Source organism: Ovis aries, chromosome 6 (genome assembly GCF_016772045.2).
Source record: "Ovis aries strain OAR_USU_Benz2616 breed Rambouillet chromosome 6, ARS-UI_Ramb_v3.0, whole genome shotgun sequence".
Lineage (NCBI taxonomy): Eukaryota > Metazoa > Chordata > Mammalia > Artiodactyla > Bovidae > Ovis > Ovis aries.
In genome coordinates this window covers 45,900,991-45,924,323 of record NC_056059.1, presented here as the reverse complement: position 1 = coordinate 45,924,323, position 23,333 = coordinate 45,900,991, and the positions used below count along the sequence as shown (strand labels likewise).

At 46.1% G+C, this 23,333-nt stretch overlaps 1 protein-coding gene across 2 annotated transcripts in view; it reads left to right on the top strand.

The window, feature by feature from the left end:
* Window positions 1–2,340: 2,340 nt before the first annotated feature.
* Window positions 2,341–23,333, top strand: part of SEL1L3 (SEL1L family member 3) — a 109,892-nt gene continuing 88,899 nt past the window's right edge. For both annotated transcript variants that reach the window (XM_004009750.6, XM_042251286.2), the window contains exons 1-2: window positions 2,341–2,524; window positions 18,927–19,497. In XM_004009750.6, coding sequence (XP_004009799.3) covers window positions 2,360–2,524; window positions 18,927–19,497 — 736 coding nt within the window. In that variant the 5' untranslated portion in view covers window positions 2,341–2,359. The remainder of the gene's footprint in view (window positions 2,525–18,926; window positions 19,498–23,333) is intronic.

Genomic DNA, 23,333 nt, shown 5'->3' with positions numbered 1-23,333 from the left:
AGGAGAGGGTGGGACAAACTGGAAAAAAACATCATGGAAACATACTCATTACCATAGGTAAAACAGACAGCCAGTGGGAATTTGCTGTGTGACACACGGAGCTCAATCTAGTGCTCTGTGACAACCTAGAGGGGTGGAATGGGGTGGAAGATGGGAGGGAGGTCCAAGAGGGAGGGGATAAAGGTGCACCTGTGGCTGACCCATGTTGATATATGGCAGAAAACAACACAATACTGTAAAGCAATTATCCTCCAATTAAAAAAAAAATTCAAAAAAACTACAGTCTACTATACTGATAGAAAAAAAATATGTATATAATCTAGGACAAAGCCACCAAATCTTTTATCCCTTTGGACACTTGATAGAATAAATGGTTTTCTACATCACACAGGAGAATTTTAAGAGCTTTGGGTCTGTGGAAGTGGGACAAGGTATAAAATAAAGAAATTCTCAAACGCTTTAATGTGGTTGCTTCTGGATGAAGGGGGAGCAGAGTGACCCTTTCCTATCAGCCAGTGGTTCTGGAAATGGGGTGTCCGGACTGGCAGCAGCATCACCTCCCAGCTTGGTAGCAAGTCCCACCCAGGACCAGCTGAACCCCAAATTCTAGCTGACTTGCCCAGCAATGTGGGTTTTAACAAACCCTCCTGGTGATAGCGAGGCAGACTGAAGTTTGAGAACCAGTGACACAAGACTACTTTGCAGCAAGTGACTTGGAGCCAAGAGCCTGACCCAGGGCCACAGCCCTAGGTGACCTAAAAAAAGTAAGGAATGACTCAGCTGAGTTGCTGAGTGTGGACAGGGCTGCAGAAGAGATGGCTGAGGGCATAACCAGGCACAGGGGATTCCAAAGCTGGTCTAACCCTACCCTGGGCATCCTCTCTTCACTACCAACTCTCTCCCGATGCCTGTCGGGACTTGACCTGCTATGGTGTCCTCTCAGGCTCCCAATCTATTATTAGTTCCAATCCGCTCAATCCACCAGTGCCAAAGGAAAGCTTTAGAGAACTTTCGAAGGCTGGTTAACTGTTTCACAGCAGCCGCGGGCCCAAGCAATTGTGTGAGCCGTTAGACACAGCCACACGCTTCCCAGAGCGCCAGGGCTGGCGCCAGCTGGGGACCCCTCACTCCAGCCTGGCCCCTTGGCCTCACGGCAGAACTCAGGACAGCGAGCAGCCATCCCAACCTGAGTCCTCAAGGCCGAGGTTGTGCTGGATTTTTTTTTTTTTTAAGCTGTTTGTGCACTTCAAGAGCCTCGCCCCTTTCACTTGGGGCTTGAGCACAATTGCACTGGCCTAATTAACTCATTTTCTTTTCGGTCCAAAGTGGAAGCCGCGGCACAGGGATGCAAATCAAATACAAACCCGCTTTGGGCGCCGATACTCTGGACAATTAAAACAAAGAGCTCGGCGGCGGCGGCGGCGGCGGTGCCAGCCGGGCACAAAACGCTCGGGAAGCATCCAGAACGTGCCGCGAACCAGCTGGCAGGGTGGGGCACAACCCGGGCTGAAACTGTGCAGGCAGGGAGGCGGCCCGCCCCTGCAGGTGGACAGGTGGAGGTTGGCAGGGGTCAAAATCCATCTTAAAGACTGGAAGCTGGGCCGCTGCGAGGCGCGACTCCAGGGGGCACACTCGTCCTGCGCCGGGAGGGAATGGCGCCCTCGCCAAAAAAGCCACCAAACAAAAACCCACTGCACGGGCGGGAACTGGGCTGCGCGACCCGCCGGAGGAGTGGGTGGGAGAGACGGGATGTGCAGGAGAGAGACAGAATGAGAAAAGGAAGGGGAGAGAGGAAGCGGATTGGGAGAGAAGGGAGAAAGTGGGGGGGGGAAAGGGGGGGAGGTTAGGAAGAGAGAGAAAAGAGTGAGAGAATTGGGGAGAGGGAAAAATGGGAAAAGGAGGGAGGGGAGAGGGATTGGGGAGAGAAAGAGTGCGGAAGGCGGGCGGGGCGGGGGGGGGGGTTGGGGAGGAGAGGAAAGAAAGGCAAAGCGGAGCGGGCTGGGAACTGGGGGCAGCGGCCAGGGGGCGGGGCTGGGGTCGGTCCCCACCGGCTTGGGCGCGGGCTGCCCCCTGGGGTGGATGCCCGGGGGCCGCAGGGAGCGGCCGGGAGGCGGGCTGGGCCGGGAGCGGAGGGGAGGGAGGGAACGTGGACTGAGAGGCGGGGAGGAGCAGGCGCTCGGCTGGGGCTGCGGGGGCGGCGACGGCGGGAGCGGCAGTGGAGGCGGCGGCGGGTCCGGCGGCAGGTGGCCCCGCGCGCGGCGGCCGCCCGGCCGGGGGCGGGCGGGAAGGTGGCGCCTCGGGCGGGGGCCGGTCCCTGCACCAGGTGACCTGTTCCGGCCCGGATCCGGGCGGCCTCGCCATGCAGCGGCGCGGCGCGGGGCTCGGGTGGCTACGGCGGCGGCAGCAGCAACCCCCGCCGCCCGCGGTCGGCCCCCGGGGCGCAGCTATGGCACCCCCGAGCGGCGGCGTCCCCCCGGGCCTCGGCGGGCGCCCTGCCTGCGCGCTGCTCCTGCTCTGCTACCTGGTGAGCGCCGGACCCTGCCCGGGTCCTCCCCTCCGCGCGGGGCCCCGGGGACGCGGGTGGGGGCGACCAGGGACCTCCGGCTCGCGGGCGGGTACGGCGCGGCTAGTTTTGTCTCTTCCTCGCCGCCGCACCTCGGGCGCTCCCGGCACCTGGGATGGGTACCCGGGGCGTGGAGAGGGGTGCGTGGACCGGACTTGCGGCGCTGCACTCTCGCCGGGATCCGTTCCTCTTCCTCTGAGACCCGCTCTAGACCCGAGTCAGGTTCCTCTGGAGCCCCGGTCCTGTTCCCCACTTCACCTGGGAGCCTCGCTCCCCGCGTTTCCTCTCTCCCTGCAGCGCACGGCTCTCCTGCCCCCTCCCCGCCAGTCCTGGGCTTCCCTGACAGTCTTCTCGCGGCTCCTTTCCTTCCCGTACCCAACTTCGCCTCTTGCTTTCCGCCAAAGCCACCCGCCTCGACCCTCCTTTTAGTTTCCACCCGGCCTTCATGGCCCGGACCGTTTTGTGCGGACGCACAGGGCGAGGAGCCTAGTATTTCCAGCGCTCTTCAACTCCTCCATGGTCACTCCAGCCAAGTTGCGGATGCCGGAAAGAAATCTAGTTCTTTGTAACACGCTTACCGCCAGAGTGGAGACTTCAGCTGCTTCTTGAGCATTATTTCAGAGAACACACTCGGCTCATGCATGTTCCGTTTACAGTTTGCACACTTCTTGGCTTCTGCTTTAGCCATCAACTAAATGGCAGTAGCCTATTATTTAAAACCAACTCATTTAAAATACCAGAGTAATTTAGACCCTCAGAACAAGGTGGGGAAATATTCCTCAATTCCTTCGGTAGCTTTCTTTCTTCTGCTTTGAATTCTCCTAAAGTATAGTAAATTTGCAGGAGGGAACACCCTTTCTGTCCAGCCAGCCTACCTTATGTTCCAGGATCCTGCAGAAATTTTGGGTTGTCTTGCCATATATTACTGTAAATAAATGAAATGGAAAATGCTGAATCATGAAACTGATGTAATAGGAAATTCACAGAATACTAAAAAGAAAAAAAAATGAGCAGTGTCATTGTCCAGAATTATTTTCATTTATGTGGCATTGTCATTATACGGAGACTTTTCTTTTTGGAGAATAAAACTGCTTAAGAACTGGCAGGAATTAGAATTTGATTCCAGAGAAACTTGCCATCCAGCCCAAGTTTCTTTTGATACTCTTTACTTCTTGGATGTTTCACTCCGTGAAGCAAGAGGATGTAAAAATGCACGTTGTAATTCTGCTTTAGTATCTACCTGTTGAGCAGCCCATGTTTTCCCTCATATTATAAAATAAGCCAGTACCAGGTTTTGTGGTTGGCTTTAGTTCATGTTTTTATAAGAAGTTGTCAGTTGACATGAATGATTTTTTTTTCACCCAGGAGATATTATTATTTAATATTTATGCCACAGGGTTATAGCACACAGGCTCATAAATAAAACTGCCGTAACAAATGACAGGGTTTCAGTGTAAACAGATGATTCCCGTCCACAATGCGCTGGTTACCCACAGAGGCAGAAATGATGTAGTAAAGCACTGTGTGAAACATTAATGCACAGGCGATCAGAAAAGTTCCACGTGGAAATCCCAAGACCTGGCAAGGAGAGACTGCTTCTTGACAGTTACAAGAAATTTAAAAAAAAAGAAGAAGAAGAAGAATAAAAGCCTAAGTGGTCCACAGGAACAGAGGCAGATGATGGAGCAAGTGTAAAAGTTCTCTATGGACCAAGGGGGATTTGAGAGAACCGATCACAGAGAGCACAAAAATGATGTTATGGACAGGCTATGGTGAGTTAGTGAAGTGGTAAGGTAGGGCTCCAAAAAGAAAGATTATAGAAAACACTGTAAGGTGGAAAATAACTAGAGCATGGACGAATGTCTTGGCAGACAAAGAAGGAATGAATTTTGGAATTATCTTGGAAAGGGAAATGTCAGTGCTTCCTGACTGTGTGTGCTTCCTTCAGATGAGCTTCGGATATGCTACTGTACAAGAAAAATGATTTGGATAAACAAGAAAGCCATTTTGCAACTGAATGAGAAAGTTTTGCAAAACCCAGAGAAGCAAACGTGTGACTTGGAAGGTGGGCTTAACCTTTTGTTCTAAAGGTCTAGCCATTGGCTAGAGATTTTGCTCTAGAGGTTTGTGCTACCAGAGAAACTGCTGAAAGGTAACCCCTCTTGACATTGGAGAAATTCAATTGCAAATTGGGGAAAATGTAAAACAGCTGCATGAAAAACATGGAACAACTGAGAAAGTGCATAATTGTGTGCATCTTGTATATCTAGAGAAAGTGATTGGTCAGGACAGAGAGGTGGACAGGTGGAGTGTAGAGAGCAGAAAAGCTAAGCAGAACCTCAGAAATATGGAGACACTGGAGGAAGAAAGCTATCCTGTAATTTGGAAACCTAAATAATAATAGCAGTACTACCACTACTAGTAGTTTGCATTGTGATAGGTTATTTATGTGCATTATCCAATATTAATCTTAACAATAACCTTGTGAGGTAGGAGCTAGTATGATCCCTATTTAGATGAGTTAACTGAGGCTCAGAGAGATAATGTTAGTTGCCCTGGGACACACAGGTAGTCTCCCTGACTACCTGAAACCCAAGTCTGTCTCCTTCCAGCGCCCCAGTTCTAGCCATTGGCTTCTAGCTTATTGCCTTCTGGATTTTGCTGCTTGTAACCCGTTCCCCTCATTCATAGATGTTTGGCCTATTAGTAAAGTTCTCAAAATTAGCAGCTACTGTGAAATGGGCCAGGATGTGAGGTCATGTCTAAAGTAGCTTAAAATATACAAAGCAGGAAGCCCAGCCACAGAGTAGAAGCAGAATGCTAAAGAGAAAAAAAAAAAAGGTAAAGTCAGGAGATATTTGCCATCGCAGTGGAGAGGTAAAGGATGGAGTCCTTGTACAGTCCAGAGGCAGCTGGCCGAGTTCAGCACTTGAATCTGTATGAACATGTGTCCATGAGTATAGCCAAGTGTGCCTTGGAATGTATTCCAAAGACAAACTGTCGGTGATCTGGGGACTGATTCCTCTTTTGTGTCATCCTTACCTACATGCTTGTTTACAAGGGCTGAAGGTTCAGAGTGGCTTTCTAAACAAATGCCTTTAAGCTCCTGCCCTCATGGGGGACATGCTTCCTGGAGCCAGGGTCCTGAGGTGATGGGCACATTCCTCTTCCACTAGCTGGGACAGAATAACCTTCAGGAGCAGCCCAAGAACAGTACTGTGACTGTAGCTAGGATACTGCCAAAGCATGAATAATTGTGACGAGGCCTGAAAGATAAGTCACGGAACGATGCCAGGCAGATTTCTGAAAAGATGATCCCTGGTTCCAGCAGCTGCCAAAAACATTCTGAGGTCGCCAAAGGTCAAGATGCAGAGAGCCTCCTCAGAGAGGCTGAGGCCCTTGAAAACAAAAGGGAATGGAAACCACTTCCACTGGGGTCACGGGTGCTGCCTGGTGTGGTCCGTGGAATTCTTGCCCAGCCTCACAGACCCCCTTGCCAGTCTCGGTCATCGTTAACTCTTACCTTCCTCCAGACGTGACTAGAATGACCTGAGGCTGCCCAGCCTCATCTGTGGCAATGGCACTTGTAGAAGGCAGTTCTGTCTGATCCGAACTCTAGTCTCGAATGTATAATTGTTTTTCTTAAATGGGAAAACAGATCTCACAGCGGCTGGTATTGGTGTCATCTGTAGAGCTGAAATATTCCGAGTGGACATTTGCACTTGTGAGACAACCAGAGGACAAAGAAACAAAAGTGCATTAGCGTCACAGATGTATATGGGGCTCATTAGCAGACAGGGACTGTGACAGAGTCTGGTGCAGAATTCTGACCGTCAGTTATCCCTTTAGAAGTATTCATTAATTCCTTGCTTTGTGTAACACAGGACCTAGGAAGTTCAAAACAAGGTATAGAGGCCCTCAATTATCCAGTTTGTGCAAGTAATTATGCATGTCTGAAAAGCACAGACCATCCTCAAACTTCACATCAGCCAATAGCTTCTGCATGCCTCCCAACCACAGACCCTAAAAGCTCCCAAATGGTGGTGTTTGCCTCATGCTTTCTCTTCCTTCTGGTTGCCTGTTGGCAACAGTGTAGGAGCCACTAGTTGGCTGAACGAAGCAGCTGGAGGGAAGGTAGAAGAGAAGGTGTAAAAAACCCGGGCAGTTTATGGAGAAGATGAATAGAGTGGAGTAGACCATAAATAGCCTGAAGCAAATTCAGTTACCCTGTTTATTGCTCATCCCATTCCCTGGGGAAAAGGACTGAGGGGCAGGAGGGCAAGCAGGATGTGAGGAACTGCTGAGGAGGTTCTGCTTTGGCGGCTTAGTATTGGTTTCCTAGCTTCACCTGAAGGGCTGACCCAGACTGGGGAGTCAGCTCAGTGCAGCGTGTGTGTTTATGAGTAAGATAATGTCTCCCCTCCCCAGACGTAATGCATGCATGGTGATCTGATGGCATTTTAACCTCTTACCCCCCACTTTTAAGATGAGAGTGAGCCAAGTCCTGAGACCATCCCACCTGTAACCAGAAGGTGGTGACAGGCATAGATGTAAGTGAGTGCATTTAGGCATCGTTTTGGGTGTTTCTGTGAGGCAGGAGCACACCATCACAGGCTTTGGAGTCAGCAGCTATGGATTTGAATTTTGGTTCTGCTTTTTAGTAGCTGGTTGCTCTTGGGCGAGTTATTTACCCTATCTGAATCCATTCTTAACTGCAATGCTGTGTCCCTCATGGAGCTGCTGTGAGGTTAAAGGGGAGACCTTCTGTGCAACTTAGTGTGAGAGGATGAGGTTAGAAATGAATGAGAAGACTTAACTGCATTTGTCCCAGTGCCCAGCACATAGTAGGTACTCAGTGAAATGAAACTGAACCAACCTTGTTTACCCTCCTGTAATGTGTGTTAGAAAGAAATAGCATATCAAACAATATTAAATGGGAGAGAGGAGTATTGGGTCAGCAAGGAGTATTGATCATTATTGTGATGGCGTTTCTCTAGCCAGCTCTCAGTCTGGGGAAGGCACTTGGGTCAGCCGGGAAATGTTTCCCCAGGCTTGTCTTAACCTTGAAGTCCGTGCTGACATCATTGTTCATTCTGCTTAATGGCATGCTTTGTTGACATAAACAGAGTTTTTGCTTATTTCTAGTTGGCAGAAGTCATAAACAAGAGCCTTCTAAGTCAATGCAGTTTCCCTTTTGACCTATGGAAAGTTTGATCCAGCCTGTTTGAGAGAGGGTGCTTGTCAAGAGCCAAGGTTTTCCTAGGAGCCCGTGGGGTAGAATAAACAGGGATGAGAAAAACAGTCAAGTGTTGTTTACAATCAGATACATTCATGTGCCTGTGTAAGTGTAAATGAATTTTCCTCAGCGAGGTGTAAAGTGACGAGAGTTAAGATTTTCTAATCTCTCTGCCCCTTCCTTAGCTAATAAGTGGATCGTATAGAGAGAAGAACCAAGTTTTCTCAGCTCTTTGGAACAAGCGAAGGTTATTTGAATAGTTTCCTCTTATTGATTTTTAAAGGAATGAGATGCACTCATCCTAAAAAGAGTTTAGGTGGCTTTGATAGATTTTTTTTGTTCATCCAAAAGATATATCAGTTCATCTGTGTCTTGATTCTCAGGCTGAATGAAATGCAGTTAGATTTCCAATTTGGGGTCTATTATTAGGAACATACATAAATGACCCATTTCTTTCTTTCTTTTTTAAAAATTACAAAACACACATAATTAGACAAAGACAAAGGAATCTGTTTTGTGACTCTGTGGACTGTTGTCAAGTTTGACTTTGATTAGGGCTTCCTTCTGGTATAAACAGATGTTTCAGGACTTCAGCCCAGCTCCATTGTGTGGGTGGAGCATGGATGTGGCTGCCTAAATGATCATTTGAGGGGCACAGCAATGTCCTTTACACCCCAACTATGTTGCTTATGAGCTGCAGGGCATTTGGCCTTGTTTTTAAGGCACGATCTCCCCCAAGCTGGCATAGAAATACAGATATATGACGTTACTGCAGTATTTTTTTCATTATCCCATTAACATGGATGAACTTGCCAGATGAGAAGGAGTCCAACAGAGGCTAGAGGGACAGGAAATCTAAAATTTTTTAATTTGTATTTTTAGTATATAGAAATGGAAAAGTTCTAGACTGTAGGGCAGTTGTCTGAAAGATATGGGAGAAGTCCACCTCAAAGGAACATGATGAGTGCTGGAGTACCACCTTCTCTGACCTCACTCACAGTCCCCCAGGTCAGCTCTAACACCCAGGGGCCAGGTGAGATGCCAGAGGTTAAGGGCTCTTTGGAAGGAGATTAATGAGGCTGGATGGACAACATGGAAGGAAGTTCCAATCCACTTCCATGACCAAAGAACTTGTGGATGTCAGCAAAGGGTGGTGGGAACTCAAGATTGGATCTAGCCCTTTAAATTATATGCAGGTGCCTCCGGGACTGTGGGGCAGTTGATCCGAGTTGGACCATTGAGGCTTCTGGCAAAAATGCCCATGTCTGGTACTTTATTTCAGCAAGAAACACTTAGCCAAACTCTGTACGTGCCGAGCTCTGTCTTAAAGCCGGAGACAACAATGAATAAGACATGGACTCTGACTATATAATATCTAAAGAAAGGAACATTTGGGGTAATTTTTAGCTTACGTTAATGCAACCTGGCATGTGAAAATACCTATGAAGGTTGGACACGTGTCATGCCTGTAGCTGAAACTCTTCAAGTTAATTGCCTTATTCTCCTGGCAGAAAATAGCTCATAACCACACACATGACTTGAGCCAGGAAATCAGCTTCAGCTTAATCAATATTTAGAGTGTGATGTGTCACTAATCGGTGTTGGTTTTGTACATAACAGAGGTAGCCACGGCTCACGGTGTAGCAGCTGCACACTGGGTCTGCTCCAACTCACAAGATGCCAGCTGCCTACATCACATAGGTGCCCACAAGACTGAAGATTGTAACACTTTCTTGGGGGATTTAAACCATGGTCTTCAAACCACTTACAGTGACTCTGAGGTCCTCTTTGGGGCCAGCACATCCCATCATATTAAGAATATTGCCCTATCCCTGACGTTGCTCTTCTCTTGTTCCCCAGATGACACTCATACTTCTCAAATCTTCTGTGTCAGTCCATGAAATTCTATCTTTTCTCAGCCCAGCTCCAACTTCTTGTCTTAGATTTTTAGTGAAAGAAACATTAGCAAGATGTCAACATGCCCACAAGAGACCCTTGGCAAAATAACAAATCAAACCTCATCAATCACACATATAGGAAATGATGCCTGATTGGGTAATTCATCTCATCTCTCCTATGTGATTATTCCTTTACAAAGTGTATCTCTGTCTTCTTTAAAACTCTGACACTTTAAGTGGTCTTTGTTGATTATTGTATGATCTTGTCAGCTTTCCAAATGGCTGTAATTCAAAATAATGACATGAGAACACATTTTCATAAAAATGACAAAATAATATCTAATGATACAAAAACTCTATCTAGAGTAAAGGCTTGACAATCTACAACAGTGATCTGCAAGCTATGGCCCCTGGGCCCATCTGGCCTGCTGCCTTTTTCTGTAAACAAGATTGCAGTGGGCGACAGCCATGCTCACTGGCGTGTGTGTTGTCAATGGCTGCTTTCTTGATACCGCATTAGGTGAACGCTGAGTGGCAGAGAAACCCTAAATAATTACCATGTGGTCCTTTTCTACAGGAAATGTCTCTGACTTCAAATCTAGAGTAGTACTACTGGGTAGAAATAGCACGTGAGCCACAAATCCGAGCCATATGATCACATTTTAGTAATGTATTTTATTTGAGTCACTTATTACAACATGAAATCAGTATAAAAATTATTAATGCGATGTTTTTCATCCTTTTCTGTCTTCAGTCTTTGGAATCCATTGTATCTTTTACACTTATAGCACATCTCAGTTTGAGTGCTTAGTATGACTTGTGGCTACTATACCAGATAGCACACATCCAGAACCTGTCAACCTGGAATATACTTTTACTTCACTTGAGACTCTGAAGCCAGTGAGAATAAAATGATCTTCAAATGAGTATTTGGAGGTTTCCTTAAAAACAGAATTTGAAGGGAAGGTCTTTGAGAGAATACCCCATACCTTCTTCATTCTCTTCTGTCACCACCCATCGCCACAATGAGGAGCCTGGGGTGTGGAAAGTTGTGTGTTACCACGGAAAAGTGAAACTATATTTAACCCAATACTGCACTTACTAACACAGAAAAGTGGGCTGGGGGATTTTTAGCAATAAGATGTAAACTAATGAACATTATTATTAACTGCACTTTCCAAATGAAATGTAAGGAAATCAGACAGCTCTGTTTAAAAGAGGTTTTTACTGGAGTTCCTAGCATCAGCAATAAAAGTGCGATTTAAAGAATCTGCCATATGACCCAGCAGTCCCACTACTGGGCATGTACCCTGAGAATACTGTAATCGAAAGAGATGCATGTGCCCCAGTGTTTGTTGCAGCACTTTTTACAATAAAGTAAATAAAGTACTTTACAATAAAGTAGCCTAAATGTCTGTCAGCAGATAAATGGATATGGAAATTGTGGTACATACGTGCAATGGAATGTTACTCAGCTTTAAAAAAGAATGCATTTGAGTCAGTCCTAATGAGGTGAATGAACCTAGAGCCTATTGTACAGTGTGATGTAAGTCAGAAAGGGAAAGACAAATATTGTATATTAATGCATGTGTATGGAGTCTGTAAAGATAGTACTGATGAACCCATTTGCCAGGCAGCAGTGGAGATGCAGGCATAGAGAGCAGACTTGTGGACACAGTGTAGGAGGGAGAGGATGGGATGAACTGAGAGGGTAGCATGGAGACATACTCATTACCATATGTAAAATAGACAGCCAATGGGAATTTGCTGTGTGACACAGGGAGGTCAGCCTAGTGCTCTGTGACAACCTAGAGGAGTGGGATTGGGTGGGAGATGGGAGGGAGGTTCACGAGGGAGGGGCTATATGTATACCTGGGGCTGACTCATATTGATGTATGGTAGAAACCAGCCCAATATTGTAAAACAATACCTTCCGATTAAATTTTTTTTAAAGTGATTTAAAAAAAAATTGAAGTGGAGAACAGGGCTTGGGTTAAGTGTTAAAGTATACGTAAAAAGAATGAGGAAGAAGTTTTAAGTCATTCTCCGAGAAGGGACACAATTATATTTAACAAGCCATAGCACATCCTGGACTCTGCTCCCTATTGTATCATTAAATAAGGAAATGTCTCCTTCCAGGGAGCTGAGGAAGGGAAGCCCCAGGGATTGGGGGAGTGGGCATTTGGACTGGGGAGTGTTATTCACCCATGCTCACCCCTCTGGTCCAGCTTCCATTAGCACCGGCCGCCTCTGGCTTCAGCTAAACTCTGCTGTGGGCTCAACAGCTCGATTCAGATCTTAACGGGGGCCACATCTTGGCACCTCTGGCCAAGTGAATAAACCCTCACTTGTTTAAATGCTGGCCATATCTCCCTTCATACAAAAGCAGAATTCAGCCTGGAGTTCTCAGGGAGCAGTGAAATGGCAAATCTCTGGTCTCGTGGTGTGTGCTGTCCAGTGGAGAGCCTCGGGGTGGGTGTGAAGAGAAGGAGCCGCTGAGAGTCTGAGCTGACTCGGCTAAGCCTCCAGTTGTGGGATGTTGGAGAACGTCCCCTCCGGCTTGCCGTTTCCTTGTCTTGAAAAATGGGGTGAGCTGATTTATCACCAAGGATTCATCTGCTCTAATATTCTCTACTTATGAGATGATTTTAATTTTTACTCCCCCTCTTGTAATTTGGAGGTCTACATGATAACATAAAACAGTTAAACTTCTCCTTGCGGGGGCGGGCAGTTTGGACTGTACCCACTTCTTGAGGTGTTTCTTCCTACAGGTTTCCCATGACAGATCAAAAGTTGTGGCGGGCTCTTCTAACATTCCTCTGCCTTTTGAAGAAGCTGCATTTTCCACTTTCATCTTTTAGAATGGTTGTTTTTCTCCGCCACCCTGAAACCCCGACTTTTAGGGGATAAATATTCATGTGACATGAAATTCGAAAGATGAGTAAAGACCAAGCGTGCAGGTCTCACTCTTCCCCTCTCTCCTGCTCACCTGGTCCTTCTCCACGTGAGCAGCCGGTGCCATGTGTGCTGAAACAGAAGTGTATATATTTTTCCCTTTTTTAAAAAGTTGCACTTCTGAATTTGCTTAAAAACAAACAAACAAACAACTGGAGATCATCCCATTATCTGCAGGAAATCTTCCTGATTTGAATAACTGTTTAGTACTCCAGGAGCAGATGTACTATCATTTACAAAACCAACTTTCTCTTGGTGGACATTTAGGTTTTCCATCTTGTGCAGTTACAAATAGTGCTATAGTGGAAAGTCATACATAGATCAATTTGCACAAATTTGACTATGTATATTTGTAGAAGCAAATCCTAGAAGAATTTGGGGGTCAGAGGGTAGGGGCATTTACACCTTTGATAGTGCCTGATTTCCATCCATGGAGGTGACAGCAATACATAAGGCCAGGCGTCCCCACTTCGACCAGTGCAATGTACTATTGGGCTTTTTCATCTCCGTGAACCTAGGTTCAAAATGGCATTTCAGTGTAGTATTTTTTTAATTTTAAAAAAATATTTTAAAAAATTATTTATTTTTTAATTGAGGGATAATTGCTTTACAGAATTTTGTTGATTTCTGTCAAATATCAACATGAATTAAGCATAGGTATACTTATGTTCCTCCTGAACCACCCTCCCATGTCCCTCCCCATCCCACCCCTCTAGGTTGTTATAGAGCCCCTGTTTGGGTTCCCTGAGTCATATAGCAAATTCCCATTGGCTATCTATTTTACATATGGTAATGTTAGTTTCCATGCTACTCTCTCCATACATCTCACCCTCTCCTTATGCCCCTGTGTCCATAAGTCTGTTCTCTATGTCTGTTTCTCCATTGTCAGTGTAGTTTTAATTTCCCTTTTTCTTGCTATAAGTGAGAATTTTGAGTAATATCGTTTGCTCATTTTTCTTGATTGCTAGCCTTGTTTCTACACGACCGTCAGTGCTCTAAAATAGAAACACTACCCCCTTTTTTATTTGCACACATTTGCGTATGAATATTCACTTATTCACAGATCCACAGAGATCAAACAGCCCAGTAGTACATTGTACTGGTCGAAGTGGGGATGCCTGCCCTTACGTATTGCTGTGGGCTTGATCTCCAAGGACGGGAAATCAGGCACTATCAAAGGCGTGAATGCCCCTACGCTCTGACCCCCAAATTCTTCTAGGATTTGCTTCTACAAATATACATACTCAAACCTTTATTGATTCTTTACTGCCAGTAGACTGCAAGTCCGTCTTCCTCGGGCTGAAATGTGGTGTTCTCCAGAGCTGGGGTTCTGCTCTTCTTTTCATCCTCCTAGTCCCATGTCCTTTTGTGTGTGTACCCTGTTCTGTTCTCTGGCCAAATCCAGCTGCTTGCTGGACCTTCGGACAGCCATGTTTCCCTGCCTTCATGCCTCTACTTAAGCTGTTCACAACACTTGTAGTGTTCTCCCTCTGCCTTCCTACCTAAAGAACTCTTCAAAGCCCTGTTGAAATGCCATTTCCTCCACAAAATCTGTCCCAGAGCCCCCAGTCAAAATGACTCGCGTTTGCTGTATTCCCTTAGGATTTTGCTTTCAGTTTGACTGGCGCACTGCCCATGTTCTGTCCCATGTCCCTACTATTTGCAAATGTGATTCCCTGATCCCAGACTCTGGGTGCTGTCCACCTTTGCCCCTCCTACAGAACTGAAGAAAGGGCTCCCTATTTCTTCCTTCTCTGGAGAAGACTACAGTGACCCTTTTCTTTAAAACTGTGGTGAGAATATTCATAACAAAACATTTACTGTTTTAGCCATTTAAAAATTTACAGTTCAGTGCCAGTAAGTATATCCACACTATTGTGTGGCCATCACCACCATCCATCTCCAGAACTCTTCTCAGCTTGCAGAACTGAGAGTCTGTGCCCATTAAAGCACACTTCCCCATTTCCCCTCCCTGTTGACGCTCGTAAACAACAATCTACTTTGTATCTGTGTGAATCTCACTTCTCTTGGTAACTCATGTAAGTGGAATCAAGCAGTATTCATTCTTTGGTGACTGGCTTATTTCACTTAGCATAATGTCCTCATCGTTTATCTATATTGTCGCGTGTGTCTTAATTCCCTTCCTTTTTAAGGCTGAATAATATTCCATTATATGTCTGTACCACATTTTGTTTATCTGTCTATCCATCAGTGAACATTTGGATTGTTTCTACCTTTTGAAAATGTTAGTTGCTCAGTCGAGTTCAACTCTTTGTGATCCCATGGACCATAGCCCGCCAGGCTCCTCTGTCCGTGGGATTTCCCTTACAAGAATACTGGAGTGAGTTGCCATTTCCTTCTCCAGGGGATCTTCCCAACCCAAGGACCAAACCTGAGTCTCCTGCATTGCAGGCAGGTTCTCTACTGTCTGAGCCCCCAGGGAAGCTCAGAATACCTACCTTTTTGGTGTTATGAATGATGCTGCTGTGAAGCTGCTTGTAAGTCTATGAACATATCTTTTCCAGTCCCTGCTTTCAACTCAGGTATAGACACAGAAGAGGCATTGTTCAATTATATGGGAATTCTGTACTTAATTCTTTTAGGGACTCCAGTACTGTTTTCCACAGTGGCTGTACCATTTTACATTCCTGCCAGTAATGCACAAGCGTTCTGATTTCTCTACATGCTCTCCAAAATTTGGTCCTTTCTTTTTTTTTTTTTTAATAGTAACCATTCCAATGGGAGTAAAGGGGTCCACAGTAACCTTTTTGCTATTGTGTTTTGGACTGGGAGCTGACTGTGGCTCAGATCATGAACTCCTTATTGCAAAATTCAGACTTAAATCGAAGAAAGTAGGAAAAACCATTCAGGTATCAAATTGTGAGCAATTATACAGTGGAAGTGACAAATAGATTCAAGGGATTAGATCTGATAGAGTGCCTGAAGAACTATGGACGAAGGTTTGTGACATTATACAGGAGGCAGAGATCAAGACCATTCCCAAGAAAAAGAAATGCAAAAAGGCAAAATGGTTGTCTGAGGAGGCCTTACAAATAGCTGAGAAAAGAAGGGACGCTAAAGGCAAAGGAGAAAAGGAAAGATATACCCATGTGAATGCAGAGTTCCAAAGACTAGTAAGGAGAGATAAGAAATCCTTCGTCAGTGATCAACACCAAGAAACAGAGGAAAGCAATAGAATGGGAAAGACTAGAGATCTCTTCAAGAAAATTAGAGATACCAAGGGAACATACATGCAAAGATGGCCACAATAAAGGACAGAAATGATATAGACCTAACAGAAGCAGAAGATATTAAGAGCAATAACACACAAAAGAACTATACAAAAAAGATACCTTCATGACCCAGATAACCATGACGGTGTGGATCACTCACCTAGGGCCAGACATCCTGGAATGCGAAGTCAAGTGGGCCTTAGGAAGCATCACTACGAACAAAGCTAGTGGAGGTGGTGGAATCCCAGTGGAGCTATTTCAAATCCTAAAAGATGATTCTGTGAAAGTGCTACACTCAATATGCCATCACATTTGGAAAACTCAGCAGTGGCCACAGGACTGGAAAAGGTCAGTTTTCATTCCAATCCCAAAGAAAGGCAATGCCAAAGAATGCTCAAACTACTGCATAATTACACTCATCTCACATGCTGACAAAGTAATGCTCAAAATTCTTCAAGCCAGGCTTCAGCAATATGTGAACCGTGAACTTCCAGATGTTCAGGCTGGATTCAGAAAAACCAGGGGAACCAGAGATCAAATTGCCAACATCCATCGGATCATTGAAAAGCAAGAGAGTTCCAGAGAAACATCTGTTTCTGCTTTATTGACTATGCCAAAGCCTTTGACTGTGTGGATCACAGCAAACTGTGGAAAATTCTTCAAGAGAGGGGAATACCAGACCACCTGACTTGCCTCCTGAGAAATCTGTACGCAGGTCAGGAAGCAACAGTTACAACCAGACATGAAACAACAGACTGGTTCCAAACAGGGAAAGGAGTACGTCAAGGCTGTATACTGTCACCCTGCTTATTTAACTTCTACACAGAGTACATCACACGAAATGCTGGGCTGGATGAAGCACCAGCTGGAATCAAGATTGCCGGAAGAAATATCAATAACCTCAGATATACAGATGACACCACCCTTATGGCAGAAAGCAAAGAAAACTAAAGAGCCCCTTGATGAAAGTGAAAGAGGAGAGTGAAAAAGTTGGCTTAAAACTCAACATTCAGAAAACTAAGATCATGGCATGTGGTCCCATCACTTCATGGCAAATAGATGGGAAACAATGGAAACAGTGAGAGACTTTATTTTCTTGGGCTCCAAAATTACTGCAGATGGTGACTACAGCCACGAAATTAAAAGATACTTGCTTCTTGGAAGGAAAGCTATGACCAACCTAGACAGCATTTTAAGAAGCAGAGACATTACTTTGCCAACAAAGGTCCATCTAGTCAAAGCTATGGTTTATCCAGTAATCATGTATGGATGTGAGAGTTGCACTATAAAGAAAGCTGAGCACTGAAGAGTTGATGCTTTTGAACTGTGGTGTTGGAGAAGACTCTTGAGAGTCCCTTGGACTGCAAGGAGATCCAACCAGTCTATCCTAAAGGAGATCAGTGCTGGATATTCCCTGGATATTCCCTGGACTGACGCTAAAGATGAAGCTCCAATACTTTGGCTGCCTGATTCAAAGAACTGACTCATTGGAAAAGACCCTGATACTGGGAAAGACTGAAGACAGAAGGAGAAGGGGAATGCAGAGGATGAGATGTTGAACGGTATCACTGACTTGATGGACGTGAGTTTGAGCAAGCTGTAGGAGTTGGTGATGGACAGGGAAGCCTGGTGTGCTGCAGTTCATGGAATCGCAATGAGTTGGACATGACTGAGCGACTGAACTAAACTGAGCTGACTGTGTTTTGGATGTCTAAATCACAAAGTCTCATTTAGAGAAGAGCTCTTAGCATCCATCCGTCTGTGCCTCCTAGTCAAAAAGCATTGCCTTGATTTCATGACAAAACTTTCCAGACTTTTTTTCTGGAAGGAACGTCTACACTGAGAGGGCCTCATCATTGGAACAAATAGATAAACCCACAGCTAAAAATCTTTCTTGGCACATCCGGCGCCATCCATGGTGAAAAAAAAATCAGACCACACAGTCTGTGGTCCGAGCCTGCCTATGTGTGATTTGGAGCAACAGAAACTTCCTGCTGGCTCATTTGTAATGTAGGCTTGTCCTGGCTCAGAACTTAACAGAGAAAAAGGGGCCAGGCTGGCATCCCTGATATGTGTTCTCTCGGGCGCCACTTTGAACTCTTCTCCCATCGTCTCATTTGGCTGCTTTTGACTACCATTTGAAGTCAGGACAATAGTTTGAAAATGTCTGCAGCTGGACTGCCTCTTTTCCACTCTAAGGCATGTTCACTGCTACTGTTCAGGATTTGCCCTGAACTAGCTCTTCCATTTGGAAACCAACTCTGGAATGATTGCCATGTAGCTTTGAAAGTCCCGTTTTGATCAGCAGATGCTACTCAGTCTGGGGAGAGAATTTAATGTGGCCTAATCTTCACTTGTGTGTATGTTGGTTTTTCTCCAATTGTTTGGTAGTGCTTTCGACATCCTTTATCTTCCACTTTCATTGCATGATGTAAATGGATATTTTTTTTTCTTCCAGGAATATAATGATTCATGTATCTGTTAATATGGGCAGTAGGAGGAATTGGGAGATTGGGACTGACATATGTACACTGCTGATACTATGCATAAAGTAGATAACTAGTGAGAACATAGTGTCTAGAACAGGGAACTCTACTCAGCCCTCTGTAGTGACTTAAATGGGAAGTGAATGCAAAAAAGAGGGGAGATATATATATATATATATATATATATATATATATATATGTATAGCCAGTTGGCTTTGTTGTACAGTAGAAATGAACACAGCATTGTCAAGCAAATGTGCATGAATGCCAAGTCAATTCAGTCAAGTCCAACTCTTTGCAACCTTATAGACTATAGCGCGCTAGTCTCCTCTATCCATGGGATTCTCCAGGCAAGAATATTGGAGTGGGTTGCCATGCCCTCCTCCAGGGGATCTTCCCGACCCAGGGATGGGACCTGTGTCTCTTATGTCTCTTTCATTGACATGCAGGTTCTTTACCAGTGGCGCCACCCCAGAAGCCCCTGTAAAGCAATTAAAATGAAAATTAACAAGAATATGATCATTTTTAAACTTACTTCTTTTCTTTTCTTCTCAGAATTTTGTACCATCTTTAGGGAGGCAGACTTCCCTGACAACGTCAGTGATACCCAGAGCGGAGCAAAGTGTGGCTTACAAAGACTTTATTTATTTCACCATCTTCGAAGGGAATGTTCGCAATGTGTCTGAAGTCTCGGTAGAGTATTTATGCTCTCAGCCTTGTGTTGTCAATTTGGAAGCAGTTGTTTCATCTGAGTTCAGAAGTAGCATTCCCGTGTACAAAAAAAGGTGGAAGAATGAGAAACATCTTCACACCAGCAGAACACAAATTGTACATGTGAAATTCCCGAGCATCATGGTTTACAGAGATGATTATTTCATCAGACACTCCATTTCAGTATCTGTGGTGATACTACGCGCCTGGATTACTCACCAATATAGCAGTGGGGACTTGAATGTTAAATGGGAGGAAAATTTGCTACACGCTGTAGCAAAGAATTACACGCTGTTGAAGACTGTCCCGCCTTTTGAACGCCCTTTCAAAGATCATCAAGTGTGCCTTGAGTGGAACATGGATTATATTTGGAACCTTCGAGCAAATAAGATTCCCCAGTGTCCTCTCGAGAATGGTAGGTCATTTGCCTTGCTAGGAACCTAATGCTCATTTCTTCAGACAGCCTGGATGGGAGGAGGAGGAGTGTATGAGAAAATTCTTATCTTAGCAGTCGGGGACACAAGGCAAACTGAGTCTATAATTTTGGACTTTGGGGAGAAAAGGGGTAAAATGAAAAGGTGTGAGCAGAGAAAGAGTAGGAGAGAACAGGATTGAAGATGGAGGTGAGAGAGGGACAGAGGGTCATGAAAGGGTGCTTTGAGAGGCTTGAATCTGCTTTACTTTGAAGAGGAACATTAGTGCCACTGAAATAAGGATCTGGAAAATCTTCCTCCTCAGGTCCCTCAAAAAGCCCTCAAGTGTTGGTTTTGGTGCAGCATTAGCTTGTCAGCCAAGTACCTGAGTTCAACTCCTGGCTCTGCCACTTTCTGCCAGTGTAACTTTGGAACTTTAAGAACCTCAGTTTTCTTATCTGTAAAATGGGATAATAAATAATTCCCTCAGGGCAATGTGGTGAGAATTAAATGAGATGTGCTTGACATATAATCAACACTCAGTAAAAAGTAGTAGGCATAATGATGATAGAATGCAAACTCTTTATTTTAACCCAAATGTCACAGGGTCACAGCCACTGAGGGATCAATAGAGAAGGCTCCTATGCCTTTTTTCAGCCGTCTTTAAGCACTGGGGTTGGAGGTCACTGGCTATGTGCATTTGGAAGAAGAGGGCTATAATTCTCTCCATTGTTGCAGGGGGCACCTTGCTATGTGGATATAGAGTGCCTGCCAGCTCTCTGCCCATCCTGCAACTGGGGGCCTATCCAGGCATGCTCCCAGGCACTCACCCCGAGCCTGGTCATGTTTGCTAAAGTGGGACCCTAGGATCACCTGTATCAGAATCACCCAGGGCTCTTGTTGCAAATGCAGATTCCCATTTCCTGCTTAGACAGGATCTGTGGGGTGTCCGGCCCTGGAATTCACATTTTAAATACATTTCCATGACTCTGATGCATCTTAAAGCTTGAGAATTCCTGGAGCAAGGATAGAGCTGGTGGGACTTTGAGTTGAAGTGGCTGGACCCCCAGGCAGACTTGGAGGGTGGAGGAAATACAATGGCAGTGAATATTTCCTGGGGTCACTCCCAAACAACCCAGCATATAATGAAAACAGAATGGACCAGGATAACCATGTGGTATATAGTTGGTCAGAGGCCGCTTGCTGTAGAACCAACACATTTGGCATTTAAAAATACTCTTTATTTTGAAAAAAATAGACATTTGCAGGAAGTTGCAAAAATGGGATCGAGTCCTTGTTTATTTCCCCCAGCTTCCCTTAACTGACATCGTCCATAACTAGAGTACAATATCAAAACCAGGAAATTGATGCTGATCTAATACTCCTAACTAGACTGCAGACCTTCTTCAGAGTGCATCTGTTTTTACAAGCACTTTTGTGTGTGCATAGTTCTAGACAATTTCATCCCATATTTTATTTTATAGTCCTCTTCTGTGTCTGGCTTATGTCTGAGCAGTGCTTTAAACATAGAGAAATCTGGAAGAAGAATCCCCTTTCTGTCTTTCTGTGTGTGTGTGTGTGTGTGTGTGTGTGTGTGTGTGTGTGTGTGTGTGAGTGTGCACACTGAGGGTAGGGCCGGATGGGCAGTTAAGCCTCCGAAATAGTCAAGCTGCCTGCGTTTTGATGATCAGTGTGCATCCCTCTTCCAGGCAGGGCCCCATGCTAGCATCTGCTGGAATGCCTTCCGCGGGGATACCTAATTTGTTAAGGAGAAGGCAACACGGGGCACCAGCAGCCACAGTTTTGCTTTGCCTCCGATTGATTTTGTCAGGGCTTAATGATTCCATTTCATGTTTGGCAAATCACATATTTCTCATTGAAGAATGACTGAATCGCAAACTGGAAGTTTTCAAATGAAGTCATTTATGAACTGGCTGAGTTCTTAGGGTGCCCGAACATACCCTTAAAATGCGAAACAGCTTTTCTTTCTTTTGTTGTTCCTTCTCAGTAGTCACTGGGCTCAGGAACAGCACAGTGGTTTTTGTTTCTCCCCACCTCCTTCAGACCATTACTTTTGGAGCGAGAACCAGTCTAATAAAGGCATAATGCAGAAGAAAACCTTTTCTAAGAGTCAAAATCACTGACAATGGGAGGGGGGCTCCATCCACCCGCAAAACCACCTATTTGCCAGGCTGAGGTTTGTTCACCAGGAAAGGGGAGCACTTCCCCTCCCTGTCTTAAAAAGGAAATCAAAAGAGAGTCTGCCGCAAGCCCCGTGGAAAGTGTCCACGACCTTTGTTCTTGATATCGGCGGTGCAATGGAAGGGGGCCAGGCCTCTGGCTGGTTCCCAGCGGGGGCTTCTTTATTCTGCTCTTGAAGAACAAGAGTCAAGTCCGAACAACAAGGTGGCATTAGTGCGCTGCGGGGGCGCTTTCATGCCTGGCCCCACCGCCGTCTGCCGCCAGCCCTGGTGTGGAGTTGGGGGGACGTTTTCTGTGTCAAGTGCCTGCTGTCCTGCAAGAGCTCTGCGTCTGAACTAAGTACCCCCTGTGACTCGCTTGCATTTTCTTTTCTCATTCTGAAGAGAGAGCCCAGTCTCGGTGCATACATGTTTCGTCTGTGTGGTTGGAGCGCCCCCACCTAAAGTCTTCAGTTAGGCTTCCAGGGCCAGAGCTGTGCACCCTGACACTCTTTGCAGCTCATCTCCTGTGCTGGGATTGTGCCAGCCTGGCCGGTGGGCTGGTTTTGGGTGGAGGTGCAGCTGGCTTCTGTCCCGTCCTGCTGGGTCAACCTACCCTGGATCAGAAGCTGGCAGCCTTTCAGGACACGTTTGTGCCAAGGCTCGGCCACGTGCCCTGCCAGTGCACCTGTTCTTGCCTTTGGCCAATAGATCCACCCTGCCTGGGCCCCGCTGATTGTCTGTTCCCTCCGGGGGAGGACACCGGGCATTATCCGCTGCCTTGTCACACGTGTGCCTGACTCACGCATGAGCTCACCCAGAGAAAGAAATCAACCGCTTGGGCTGGTGGCTCCAGGGGTGCACCTGGACCGTGCATTCTGTTGTGAGAGGTCAGCTGGCCCTGCGGCCTCCATCTTCAGCCCCGACCGCATATTCAATCTCTGTTCACCACGTGTCTGCTGTCATCCTGGCCTAAGCCACCATTGTCCCTGTCTGGATTCTGGCCGCAGTCTGCAAATGGCCTCCCCGCTGGCCCTTGTCCCCGTACGCAATGGCCCCTGCAGCCAGCTCCTCCCTGATGGAGTAGGGAAGGATCACCCACGTCCCTGGGCATGGCCTATGGAATCTGTCCCTGTCCCCTTACTGGCCTCATCTCCTGTCACGCTCCCCCTTGCCCATCTGTTCCAGCCATGCAGGCCAGCTTGCTTCTCCCTTGATGTACCAAGTTCATTCCCACTTTGAGATATTTGCATCACTGTCCCCTCCCCCTAACATGCTCCTCCCCTAGATCACTGTGTGACTTGCTCTCTTACCTCCTTGCAACCTCTGCATGAATGTCATCTTACTGGGGACAGCATCCTGGACCACCTTATCTAAGATGGCAGCCCTACCCAGTTGCTCCCACCACACCAGTATCCACCTTTTATTTCCTTCATAACCTTAGCTCCCCCAGGCCTTGTAATTGAATATACTGAATGGTTTATTTGCCTGTGGAGTGTCTTTGTACTAGCACACAGGCTCCATAAGGCCTGATGTGTCTGGTTCTGGTGCCCAGGGTGGCACCCTGTACACAGCAGGCACATGACAACTGCTTGTTGATTGAGGGATGAAGGCTCTTAGCCAAGAGGCAGGGACCCTTTCTCTCTTAGCTTATGTGT